Raw genomic sequence first — 13978 nt, forward strand, 5'->3', positions numbered from 1 at the left:
TACTGAAGTTAGAATTTTGTTTGATATGGGTACTTCGAATTCATTTATCTCTGTTAGCTTTGTTGAGAAATTAGGATTGCATGCTGAACCTCTAGCTGAAACCATCCACATGAGTACGCCCATTGGAACAACAACCGAGATAGATAGAATTTACCAATCTTGCCAACTAGTAGTCCAAGACCAAGTCTTGACAACAAACCTATACCCTTTGAACATGGATTACTACGATCTTATTCTAGGAATGGATTGGTTACAAGAAAATCAGGCACAAATCGATTGTGAGAAAAGAAAAGTGAAGGTAGTCACGAGTAAAAAAGAAGAGGTGATCATCCGATTGCACAAACCGCTACAACCCATCAACCCATTGCTAAGTTTGTTTCAAAAGCAAGAGAGTTATGCTATGCTATTCACTCATCATTTCCACACAAGCCAAGCAGAAGGAAGTGTTCACTCGTTTTTAGCCAAGATTGGCCAAAAGCAACACTTTGGTCCGTTTTCGTGTAAGTGTGGGGCATGCCACCGGCAAGCCAAGTTTTGGCTCGATCGGAATGTGATAGTGATTGGGTTGAGTAACTGCACCAAAATTGATTCTTATCAAGCGATTGATCAGCCAAGCTAGGAACAACTCTTGGCCTAGGTTCTTTTCTAGCCTCGAGAACAAGGCTCTTAAAGGCCTAGTCGGAATCAAAATTCGACCCACTAGTTGGCCTCCTTAGAATTACGTGATCGAACTCGTGCACAAAGTGGTGCAAGTGCCCAAGCAAAACAAAGAAACTATAGATAACAAAAATATAACGAAACTTAATACGATCTTGACCAATCAAGTTAACTTGAAGATTCAAAGAAACAATGAAAAATAGCAGGCATTAGATTGAGGGCGAATGAAAGAAAAATTGCATTAAAGTTGAAGTAAGGACAAACAAAGTTGCATGAAAAGTAAAGAACAAAACTAAATTGATACCACAAGACTTTGGGAAGGATGATGGCAGAGCTACAAACCTAGTGAACTAGAACTATTGAAAACTTAAAAGCACCTCGAACGATAGCAACTAAGTAAAATCGAAAGCAAGAAGAACTTTGAGAGATTCTTGAGAGCTTGAGAGTTTGAGTTGATTGTTGTGTGTTGAATGTTTTTTTTTTCTTCTAAATGCATTTATATATAGGGGTTGGCATAGCAATGAGCCATTACTTGGCCCGGAATTCCCTCTACTCTTCTTGTACGGATGAGATTTGAATTCTCTTGAATTTAGGATTTGGACTCTTGATTTGGACGTCTTGGCTTCTTGATTCATTCAGGACTCTTGGTCTCCAAAACTTTCCGAATTCTTCCCTTGGTAGGATTTTGATTAATCTTGCATTTAATTTTTTTAAGGAAAGTATGTCTTTAACTTAGATTCGGGCTCTCTCTTGGACGAAATTTTAGCTTAAGTAGAACTTTTTGGTGAATGAGAAATCCTTATACAACTTGGGCGGAGCCATTATTGATGATTGATCGAAATCCTTTCCAAACTTGGACTCTTGATTTGGACGTCTTGGCTTCTTGATTCATTCAGGACTCTTGGTCTCCAAAACTTTCTGAATTCTTCCCTTGGTAGGATTTTGATTAATCTTGCATTTAATTTTTTTAAGGAAAGTATGTCTTTAACTTAGATTCGGGCTCTCTCTTGGACGAAATTTTAGCTTAAGTAGAACTTCTTAGTGGATGGGAAATCCTTATACAACTTGGGCGGAGCCATTATTGGCTAAGAAATTTCCATCCATGAGCTTTGATTTTTTCAGGCTAGATGGGCTCTTGATAAAATTAATAAAATCCCAGCCCAAAATGCTAGAAAAATTATAAGGTCGTCGCCCTTTAAAAAACGAAAGAAAGAGATGACTCGGCCTCAAAATAGGCCGGAATCACTCTTTTCTTTTATAAAAATAATAAATTGGGCCTCTTAGTCATCAATAATAAATGAAATGTTTTGGCCTTTTCTCACTCAAGTCGGGCCACTTTCATGATCCACTTTCATGAGGCAAAAACTTACAACTGTATATTTTTTACAAGGTTACAGATTTCTTCGACTTAGTTGCCACGCAAACTGATCAACAGCCACCATAGCACGAGATGCTGAGCCAATAGAACCATCATATCTGCACGAATGAATTATATTTCACAAAAAACAATCACAAATCTCTTTGAAATAGACACATTTGTTTAAGTTTCCCATTCTAAACATATTACATTCACATCACAAACCTCATTTCAGTGCTTAATGTAAAAATTAAAGATGGTATGGGCTTACAATGCAACCAATAGAAATGCTGCTGTTTGCATAATGATAGCACCTTCACCAGCAGGTTTTGATGTGTTCATGCACCTTGCACAGAACCAATTCTCGTGAATTGATGTGACAACATCTGTCATAATATTAGATCAAGTAAAATTGACCACAATTGGAGATGTCAAAACATTACAATTGCTATTTATAGAGATCTGTAGATATTATAATCCGAAATTTAACATTCCATTTTAAGATGCATATATGAAAAATTCCGTTGTAAGATGCACATATGAGCAATTCTCATGAATTGAAGTGACAATATCTGTCATAATATTTGCGACATGTTTTTCATTTCTAGCAGCGGTTTTCTATCCTCACAAAAAGCCCTTTCTTGTAGTGAAAGAACAGTACATAATGAATATACTGAAAATCTGTTGTCAAAATTTCACACTTTAAACTGAAAAAAACTCTGCAGGTTTCAGTACCACCGTATAAAGCCACTTTAAGATCCTTAATAACTTAATAAGCAATAAAAGAACCATACCCCCACCCCAACCTCCCAGTCAAATATTAGGCATAATGATCGCAGGTTGCACCCACAGTATAAACTTACATTGATTTGGCCCAATAATGAAGCTCTCGGTCTGAAGCTTGTCACATTTGATGAAATCAATGAATTGGCTCAATTCGATGGGATTCACATTTATCCCTTCTTGTTCTGCGCTGCATGCATACAATCAACCTTTAGGCACAGTACTTCCAATCCGAACAAAATGATAAACATGACACATTTTTGTCCCTTTCATTATTTCTGAAAGAAAGAATTTCTGTTGATATCAAGCATTGAGAAAGCAAGAAGATTGTCCCCTATAATTATTTCTGAAAGGAACACATTCAAAATATGACGTGTTAAGTTGAATACAAGAATATTGACACAGAAGCCAAGTTTTTTATGTGTCCTACCAAGGAATATGTATAGAATTTTAGTCCATTCTCGAAAATTGATGCAATTCTTGTTAGACTGGTTACATGGATCTCAAACACATAAAAATAGGATTTCTCTCAGAATTTTGAGACATTATTAAAAACTTATGGTAAGAGTTAAACCTGAATACCCAAAAAAATTCATATATCTCTAAAATAAAAAGTCATAACTCTGGAAACACTTCAATACAGAGGCGAAAGTTTGACAGTAATACTCTGCATAGGTTGATATCAATTTATCAACTATCAAGAATACTATTGCTTCATCCACCTTTAATATTGAATTAATTAACTAACAAAATGATATTTCTCTTCATCCCATTGTTTCCATTCTTCAATATTTGGTTCATCAGCCCCAATCTCATTGGTAAAGGGTTGCAAGCTTTGCCGCCAGTCATTCAAAAGACCAGCAGTTTCATCATTGTTGGTGGCAATCACAGATCCAAAAGGAACAGAATCAACATCACCACCAACCATTCACTACCAGATCACAATAATTTTCTACCTGGCTGCAAATCTCACATTCTTCTACTACAGAAACAACACCTGTATTGTATAGGAACCACTGAATATAGCCACAGATACAAGAAGATACAGAAAAGTAGATACACCAACCTTTTGAAGGGTTTTTTTTTTTTTTTTTTTTTTTTTTTTTTGAGAACCAATTATTTATTATATAATTTTAATTAGAAAATAAATACATGCAATTTTATATATATCATTAGAGACAGAATTCCTATTACTTTGGCTGGATTATTCGTAACTACATATTTACAACACAGACTTGGTGATCAGTTGGATCTTTTATTAATTAAGATCTCTTTTTTGTATTTTTTGATTGACCTCCTACTTCCTTTAATCCACAGGAGGTCAAATTTAGATTGCTGTTCAATAATAACAAATATCAAATGGTGGAGAAACAACCTATGGTCCTTGAAACCAAGTCGTAACAATCCCCCTACAACAAGGAGTCCCTGGTTCAACTGCTAATGGAGTAGAAACATGAGAACTTGAAAAGAGGGGAGGGGTTCAGGGGAAGGAGAGGCCTACACCCTATATTGTGTAGCCTAGCCATTGTGCCAAAGGAAACGAAAAGAAGAAAGTACAAAAACTTGAAAGAATAACTTAATATGAAGGAAGAAAAGAAAAATAAAAGAACAACTTTAACATGAAAACACTCAAAGACTGCTTTAACAGTTTTCCATTCAACATGCCTGAAAGGCTGAAATTCAAATGTAGATTTTTACTCGTAGAGTTCCATACACAAGTCATGAGCAGGATTAAAATGGACAGAGAAAAAACCATACCAAAGTTCCAATTAAAAGAAAAAAAGTAGACAGAAAATAAAGGATAAAACAGTCAATTCAAGGGGAGAGCCTGTGTTTAATCCTTACACCAAGACCAACTTTGATAAACATCAATAAATATAGCATGCCAGTCACACTGAGAGAGGAGGATAGAACAAACTCTTCAGTATAATAACTTACCAATTCCCCCTCAAATATAGAATGGGTTTTGTTAATTCATTTACATAAAATCACTCAAAAAGATGCTTTTAACCTGACACTTTTAGAATTGGTCACCCAAATCAAGGTCATCAAAGCTGGGCTTTACTAGTGTCAACTGTCATGATATTGAACAAAGTAAAGAAAAAAATGTAGAGGTAACGATCAACCATACTCATGACACTCGCAAATTTTTACTAACACATCCTAAAACTAACCCATTAATGAGTCCAATATCTCTGCAAATGGAACCATTTTAGTCCAACACATTTCCCTATCCTCCATAACCTGAATTTTTCCCCTTCTATTTTATTCTTGGACATTTCAAAAATGTCCCAATATTCTGGAATAGCTGAACAAAAAATCAGCATAACGATAATTTATACAAGTAACAATGACTAAGATGAACATACAACTCTAAAAAACAAATTAGGATATTGCTTATAAATGCTACACAAGCATCAATTATCATGTCAATCTCTGGAATTGGAGGAACAATTTGGGTTTCAGCCTCTAAATTAAATCAAACGCAAAGATGCTCCACAGTGAAGATGTCTTTATCTTCTTACTTACCAACTAACAAGTTTAATCAACGAAAGAACCCAACCTCTTTAGTCATCAATATTGTCGAGCATTAAACTTCAGGACTAAAAACAAGCGAATTCCCAGAAACAAAAGAAAAAAAAAAAATCAAAAGCACATGAAATTGGAATCTGAATTTGACTTACATTGTAGACAGCAAGCGAGACGGTCCAGTTGGGTCATAGTTGATGAGTATAGCAGCTTTTAACGGCTGACCTACACAACATTTCAATGCATTAAACCCAAAATTTTCAAACTTATCACACACTCACACAATGCTCCGAAGTGAGCACTCACCAGAAGAGCCAACGTTGAGAGAAGCCCACTTGTCCCAGGATTTATGTACAAAACCCCAATCCATTTTGCCTACTTACGGAAATCGTAAAACCCTGATGCGCTCTCGCTCTCTCTCTCTCTCTCTCTCTCCCCCTCTCTCTCTGTGGTATATACGGCGTTTGTTGTAGGCACCGTGCTGGACTATATTGGAATCCAGTAATCTGGACTTAGGCGATGTCCTTCGTTTGATCAAAATTAGGAAACCGGATAATCAAAAGGACCGTGGAAATTAGCACCATTGGTTCATTTTAAGAAATTACACTATTAATCTATTTATTTTTCACTTAATTTTATATTAGTTTACTTTTTTTATTTTTCATTTTATATTGATTCACTAACTTTGTGACGTATTTCATTATGGTCCAAATTGTCAAATTAGCACAAATGGTTGTCTATTTTAATCATGTACCACACATGTAAGAACGCTATTGTGGACCAATATGAAACTAAGTGAAGAATTAGTAGACCACAATAATGCCTTATGTGCGGAGCACATTACTAAAATATATAGTCATTTGTGTTAATTTGACAGTTTGGATCACAATGAAAAACATCACAAAATTAGTGGACCAATATGATATGGAAAAAAAATCATGGATCAATATGAAATTTTCTAAAGAAAAAGTAGATCAATGATGCAATTTCCTCTAATATATTTTGTGTGGCTGTCCACAAATAGGAAAACTAGAGGTTTCTTTGTGATTTTATTTATACACATTTTATACATATTATACAATTTTATACACATTTTAGATGATAAAATTAATATTAACCTAGCTATATTTTTATTTTAGACCCAATATTTTATATAACCCTATGACCTATATTATATATATAAGGGATTAATACCATTTTGCTCTCCCGACTATTACACTTGTATCAGTTTGCTCCCCAGACTTCTAATTTGGAAAATTAAGGACTCTGACTTTTTCAATTTTGCCAATTGAGGTTCTTTTGTCAATTTACACATTTTTTATCCAAATCTTTGAGGGCAAAATGGTCCCTTCCAATTAGATCTTATCATTTTTTCCTCATGCATCATTTTTCCTCTTTTATTTCTTGCTAAATTTTGCTTGATCATCTCGACATTTTAGATGAAAAATGTATAAATTGACGGAATAACCTTAATTGGCAAAATTGAAAAAGTCAGGGTCCTTAATTTTTCAAATTAGAAGTCTGAGGAGCAAACTGATACATGTGTAATAGTCTGGGGAGCAAAATGACATTAATCCCTATATATAATAATGTTTTAGTATATAATTTTAGTTATACTTATACCCTATATAATAAAATCAATATATTCTATTTCTATATACTCTATAGTCTATATATATAAAATAATGTTTTATGTATGTAAAGTTATATATAAACTTATATAAAGTTATAAACTAGTTAGTATATAGTTATATATAAACTATCAGCTTCCTTCTGTTAAGGTATACCTCAACTTATTTATGTTGAGGTATACCCTATTGGGGCCCACACGAGTCGTTTTGTGTCAATCCGAACCGTTCAATTTTTACATCTCCATAGATAGATCATCTTTGCAAAAAATTAGCCAAATCGGAAATCATTTGCCTATCTAACTTTGATCAAATAAATGGACGAACCAAATATTTTCGATGAAACCGTCCATTTGTTTCATCAAAGTTAGATAGGCAAATGATTTTCGATTTGGCTAATTTTTTATAAGGATGATCTATCAATGAAGATGATCCTTGTGAACGGTTTGGATCGACACAAAACGACTCGTGTGGGCTCCAACAAGGTCATACCTCAACATAAATAAGTTGAGGTATACCTCAACAGAAGGAGCCTGTATAAACTATAGTAGTAATTAGTATAGTTATAAACTTATATATAGTTATAACTTATAATCTTGTATATAGTACGTTATATAGTTATATAAGTTATTATACTTCTAGGGTAATAAGTTATTATACTTCTAGGGTATAAAGTTATTATATAAGTTAAACTAGTTAGAAGTTATATAAAGTTATAAGCTTAATTGTTAATATCCTAATACTAATTTAGTAATTTTCTGTTTTGGCCAATCCCTAATCCCTAATCCTAATGTTTTTTTTTTTTTTTTTTGCCAAACCCCAATCTGCCCAAACTCCAAACGAAACCCAATCTGCCCAAACCCTAAACGAAACCCCATTGCCCAAACCCCAAATAACTAAAACAGAAAAAAATTAAAAAAAAACCAAACAAATAGACCAAAAACAAAAAGAAAAAAAATTACAAATCACTAAAACTGGAAAACCCTAAACTGAAAATGAAAAGTGAAAACTCACCTAGACCTCAAACTCCAAGCCTCTCTCTCGCGCCGCCCTCTATCTCTTACTCAGACACTCATCTCCCCCACTTTGTGACTCTAACTCTTTCATTTCTCATCTCTCTCACTCTCTCACTCTCTCGCTTCTCATCTATCACACTTTCTCAGTCTCTCGCCTCTCATGATCTCATCTCTCACTCTCTCATCTTTGTCAAAGGTCGCAGCTTCAAGGTATGTCCTCTCACACTCTCATCTCTTGTCTCTCATATCCCACCCTCTCATTTTTGTCTCTCATCTCTCACGGGTTAGCATGAATTGAATCAATTGATTTGGGGTTAAACTGTTAATAGTGCATTTTATAATGAGTTTAATTTAAGGTTCTTTTTTTATTTTATTGTAGGATTGGTTGCTTATATTTCAAATTGTGATTCAATTTGTGATTAATTGAAATAGTACTTTGAATGAAGTGCTTTTACATATATTTAGTGTCTACAGCTTTGTTGTTTTTGAATTAAATATTAGGATTGTAAAAGATGGATGATATATGGTTGATTGAGTCACCAAAAGATCCAAAACTAATTAAATTAGATGAATGGTTGCAGCCTACATTTTTAGTGAGCGTGTGTTGCTCACTTTTAACAAAATAGTCTTTCAATTCATAGCATGGCATTGTTTAATGATATCAATGCTCCACCAATACAATTTCCATACATGTTCTAGTGAAGGGAAAATAACAACTACCTACAGCATAAGTGAGCAGCAAAACTGGACAGTTTTTGTCTACAAGTACTTCCACCATATATTCATTGATTTGGGTGTCCTTACTCCTTAGCTTGTTTGTCTTTCCATCTTGTACAACCAACATGATAGTAGTGACTAGGGCTGGGATTTTATGCCAAAAATCGAAAATTACCGACAACCGACCCAGCATTATGCTGAAAATTACCGAAAATTTCGGTTATCGATACCGATACTCGGTTTTCATACCGATACCTATGATTTTAGTAACGATACCAGTTCACAAAACCCGGTATCGACGGTATACCGATACTGACCGTAGATTGAAAAAATATAATTAAAATAATTTATTTTTATACATTTCTATACTATATCGATATACCCTAAATAAAAATACTAAAATACTAAATACCTTTCTATATAATTTCTAATTTTATATAATACATTTCTAATTTTCTATAATTTATAAACCCTATAACTTATTAACTTATATGTTTTTTAATTTATTTAATACATTTCTATATAAAAACTAATTAAAAATATCCTAAACCCTAATATTATACTAAATTATAAACCCTATATAGTATATGTATATCATATCTCATACTAAATTACTAATTTCTATACCCTAATAGTCTAATACTATAAATTTATACTTCATAGATTTATAATTGGTAACTTAGAGTTTTGTATATAGTATATAGTATAATACTATAATATGGTATAATATGTATAATATGGTATAATCAATGAATAAAATTTCGGGTTTCAAGGAAATTTCGATGGAAATTTTGACAGAAATTTCAAAGATTTTTAAATTTCGACAAAAATTAGACGGAAACGACGGAAATTGTTATCAAAATACGGAAATTTTGAATGAAACTTTATTATATGTTTATTTAACATATTATCTACTACATTGATAAAAAAACATTGAAAAAACCAAATTATATGGTAGATTTCATGTGATATGTGATGAATATAATGCGCGTTGTACTGTTAAAAAAATGCTTCACTAATTAATAATTACATAATGAAATTACACGAATAAATCACCAATGTGGCAATAGAAAGTAGCAAGCTTACTCAAAGGGACTTGGAAATGGTTTTCGATAGTCAAATTGAGCTGAATTGGGTTAAAAGAGAACTAACTCGGTGGCAGCAGCGGCGATAGCGATTTACCTAAAATTTCAATTTCACAAATTCTCCAAATTGGAAAACCAAACATTAAGGGAATGAAACCCCATGGTGGGGGAATACATTTTTTTTTTTTCATAATTTATATTTACAACTAAACGAAACACCAAAATGGTCAAATCAAACCCCAAATAAAATCTCAAACCTTTTTTTTTCTTTCCAATTGCCTAAAGACTCTAAACCTCGATCAACCCTAAAAAAAAAATTTTTCTTTCCTTTTCTCTTCTTTCTTTTTTTTTTCTTTCCCTTTTTTTTTTCTTTTCTTTTCTTTTTCTTTTTTTTTTCTTTCCTTTTTTTGTTCTTTTTTTTTTTCTTTCTTTTCTTTCCTTTTCTCTTCTTTCTTTTTTCTTTCCTTTTCCTCTTCTTCCCCTTGACTTTGGTCTTCGTCTTCCAGTGGTGGTCTTTGTCTTCCACATTTTTCTTTCCTTTATATTTTTCTCCCCCTTCACTTCCAGTTTTTCTTCTCTTTGTTTATCTCTCCTAGTCCCTCACTCCCTCCTCCTTCCTAATCTCTCTCTTCCCTCTCCCACGCCCGATCTCCTTCTCTTCCTCTTCTCCCCTCCGCGGATCTCTTCTCTCCCTCCGACGACGGCGCGCTGCTGCAGCTTCCTCTCCGATCTCTTTTCTCCCTCCGGAGATGGTGCTCTGCCTCCGCCTCCCCTCTCTCCCTCCGGTCTCTGCATCGAAAGTTTCGCCGAAATTTCGAGGATTTCGGAAAATTTCGGCGAAATATTTCAAAATTTTTCGAAATCCTCTTGATATGGTGTTAAAATTTCCTTACCTCTAAAAAACGAAATTTCGCCGAAAATTTCGAAATTTTACTCCTTGGGTATAATATGATAATATTAGTAATTTAATTAGTATATTGTATAATATGATATAATATAGTAAAATATGGTATAATATATTAATATCAATATGGACTATTTATGATTTATGTAATTACCTCAATCATAAATGTATAATATGGTATAATATATTATTATTAGTATATGGTATTAGTCATTTAGCCAACAGCCCTATTAGGTAATATACTAATGTAGTATACATTATACTAATAATGTAATATACTAATATAGTATATACTAAATAGTAAATAATATATAGTTCTATATATAACTTATATTATATACTATATACTAAACAGTATATAGTATTTACTAATATACTATAAAAGTATAAAGTAGTAAAGTAATATAGACTATATAGTATTAACTATTAAGTATATACTATATACATTAATACATTATAGAAGTATAGAGTATAGGCTATACTGCTATAGTGCTATACCCTAAGGTTTAGGATATAATTAATGATATAAATTAAAAAACATATAAACTATTAAGTATTAACTATATACTATAAAAATTTAAAAAACATATAAATTATAGGGTTTAGTATTTATAAGTTATAAGTTATAAATTTATAGTATATACTATATAGTAAGTTAGTAACTAGTAACTAGTTAACTACTAACTATAAGTATAAACTATAAACTATATACTATAAATTTAAAAACATATGTAATAAAAAAAAAAAAACTTCAAACTCCAATTGAAATTTGACCCCAAAAAACCCTAAACCCTAAACCCCAAAGTCCAAACCCCAAACAAAACCCCAAAATACCCTAATCCTATTATTCATAAATTCCTAATTTCATAATGTCTAAAATCTAAATAAGAAATGAATTAAAAAAAAAAAACCACTTAAACAAAATTCAAAACTCAAAACAACATATTTTTTTTTGGTTCACTCTCAAAGTCTCTCTCTCCTCCTTCCCGCGACACCTTCTCTCCTTAGTCCGGCGTGACGCCGGCGAGCTAGGCGGCGAGACCACCACCAAACTCTCCCTTTCTTCCTCCTCTCCCTCCCCATGGAATTCTCTCTCCCATATCTCTTCTCTCTCCTCCCTCCCCGATCACTTCTCTCTTCAATCTATCGCCTTCCGACAACGGCTGGTGACGAGGTCGAGCTCATCATGCTCGACTACTCGCCTCCTCCTCCCCTCTCTCCCTTTGGTCTCCGCCCACTCGAAACCCCCTCTGTCTCGCCGCCTCCTTTGGTTTGAATTTATGGGTTTTGCTGCTAGTGGGTTTGCCGAGTATCGTTCTGATACCGCCTAGCTCCGACCGATGCCGAATGCATCGGATTCCGACTACCGTCGGCACGATATCAGGGTCCAAAATCCTCCCTCTGCTCATTCTCGGTCGGAAGTCGGTATGTGGGTTTCGGTACGGTTACCGTGCCGAACCCACCCCTAGTAGTGACTATATATAGCTAGGGTGGCAATTTCCGATCCAAATCAAAACTAGTAACTGCTAACTCAATAGCTATAAAAAAAATTGGTAACTTTAGGTGGAAAATGTTGTACTGTAAATGTGTAATTCTTGGTTTCTTCCCATTATTTAATTTCTTTTATTCATTGTGAGAGATGTCTCATTTGGGCTCATTATTGAGGCATGGCTCATGAAAGAGTCTCCCATTTTCCAGTGTTCAAACTTGGACGTGTGAATTGATGGGTATTGACTTCGCGAAAAGCATCACATGATTTCTAGCTGGTGAAATATATGTGTTCTATTAACCTCTTTTAGATCGTTCGATTGTAATTACTTTTGAAAATGTTCACATGTTAGCTAGTTAAGCTGTTCTACTGTTCATGGCCAAAAAAAAGATGTTCTACTTTTAAAATAAAGATCTAATTTTATTAAACTGGGATATAATATTAATTAAATTAGATTCTGATTTCAATCCTTTAACTCTATGAATATATATATATATATATAGAAGAGTGCTCTAAAGCTAACCAGTTAGCAAGTTAATACGAAGCTAACTATGCTTTTGGACCCCACCACATCATTAATCTCATAATCCGAACTATCAATTATTTAGGCCATATTTCAAAAATTATTATTGCAAAAAATCAACTAAATCGAAAATCATGTAATCATCTAATTGAGATCAAATAAATAAACGATCAGTATTTTCGATAAAAGCATAGAAATAGTTGTTATTATAATCAAATGACTAAATGACTTCTGATTTTAGAGATTTTTTATAGGAATGATCTTTGAAGGAGGGCCTAAAAAATAAACGGTTCAGATTTTGAAATTATATTGTGTAGTAGGCCCAACATAGTGGTTAGTTTTGTATTAACTTACTAACTGGTTAGTTTTAGAGTATTATATAGAATAATTGATGGTTCGAATTATGAGATTAGTGATGTGGTGGGCCCAAAAACATGATTAGCTTCGTATTAACTTACTAAATTGTTAACTTTAGAGAACTCCTCATATATATATATATATCTAAGTACACTATTATTTGTAGATATATTAACATAATTTACGTAGATACATTTAATCTACTAACATTTGCATTCATAATGTAGTAATTATGTACATGATAGATAAAAGAGTTTTGGGGGAATACTTTCAGTTGGACCTTTATTTTACTTTCTAACACAACCAAGTTAATGAAGATTGGAGGTTTTCTCTAGAATGTTCCAGTGAAAGACATACGTGGGGCATGAGTTTGTGGCTGGGTTACTATCGCCGGGGTGGTCGCCGGAGTATGTGGTTGCAGAGATAGTGATTGTTGCAGAGAAATGGAGTATGTACGTGGTCGCAGAGAAAGGGAGTATGTTGTCGCTGAAGTGTGCGGCAGGGGGAGTGTTGCAGGGGGGAAGTGGTGCGGCAGGAGGAGGGGAGGGGGATGGCAGAAGGAGGAGGGGTGGTGGAACGGGTAGAGGGAAAGATAAGTGTTGCAGAGGGAGGTGGTGCGGCACGGGAAGGTGGATGGGAAAAGGGAGGGGTGTGTAGTGTATTTTCACATTAGAGTAAATTTATAATTTCACTAATTAAGTAATAGAGGTGTGCAAAAAAAAAAAAAAAAAAAAGGTGTGCAAATAGCAACACTCTATATATATTAGAAGCAAAAATCTACTTACATATACATTCATAATTTAGTAACTATGTACATGATAGATAAAAGAGTTTTGGAGCCTGGGGTTCCCGGAAGGGTTCCTCGTGCGAATTTCTCCGAAAACACTAATTTCCTCGTCGGAAAAATAAAATTTACTTAAAAATCTACTTACA

General features: G+C 33.7%; 1 protein-coding gene across 1 annotated transcript; it reads right to left on the minus strand.

Moving 5' to 3' along the window:
• Window positions 1-1860: 1860 nt before the first annotated feature.
• LOC147273082 (Profilin family protein) lies at window positions 1861-5792 on the minus strand. Its single transcript, XM_086227637.1, has 5 exons — window positions 5633-5792; window positions 5482-5551; window positions 2878-2987; window positions 2286-2400; window positions 1861-2133 (listed from the first exon to the last, which is right to left on the minus strand). The coding sequence occupies exons 1-5, from the start codon at window positions 5694-5696 to the stop codon at window positions 2049-2051; spliced, it is 444 nt and encodes a 147-aa protein (XP_086083763.1). The 5' UTR covers window positions 5697-5792; the 3' UTR covers window positions 1861-2048.
• Between the last annotated feature and the right edge of the window lie 8186 nt (window positions 5793-13978).

This window comes from Dryas octopetala, chromosome 9, assembly GCF_963921425.1.
Source record: "Dryas octopetala chromosome 9, drDryOcto1.1, whole genome shotgun sequence".
In the NCBI taxonomy this organism is placed as follows: Eukaryota; Viridiplantae; Streptophyta; class Magnoliopsida; order Rosales; family Rosaceae; genus Dryas; species Dryas octopetala.

Coding starts and splice junctions, on each gene's coding strand:
- LOC147273082 (XM_086227637.1), bottom strand. CDS start 5,696: ATGGATTGGGGTTTTGTACATAAATCCTGGGACAAGTGGGCTTCTCTC. Junction 5,552..5,632: donor TCTCAACGTTGGCTCTTCTG/GTGAGTGCTCAC, acceptor AATGTTGTGTAG/GTCAGCCGTTAAAAGCTGCT. Junction 2,134..2,285: donor GCATTTCTATTGGTTGCATT/GTAAGCCCATAC, acceptor TCATTCGTGCAG/ATATGATGGTTCTATTGGCT.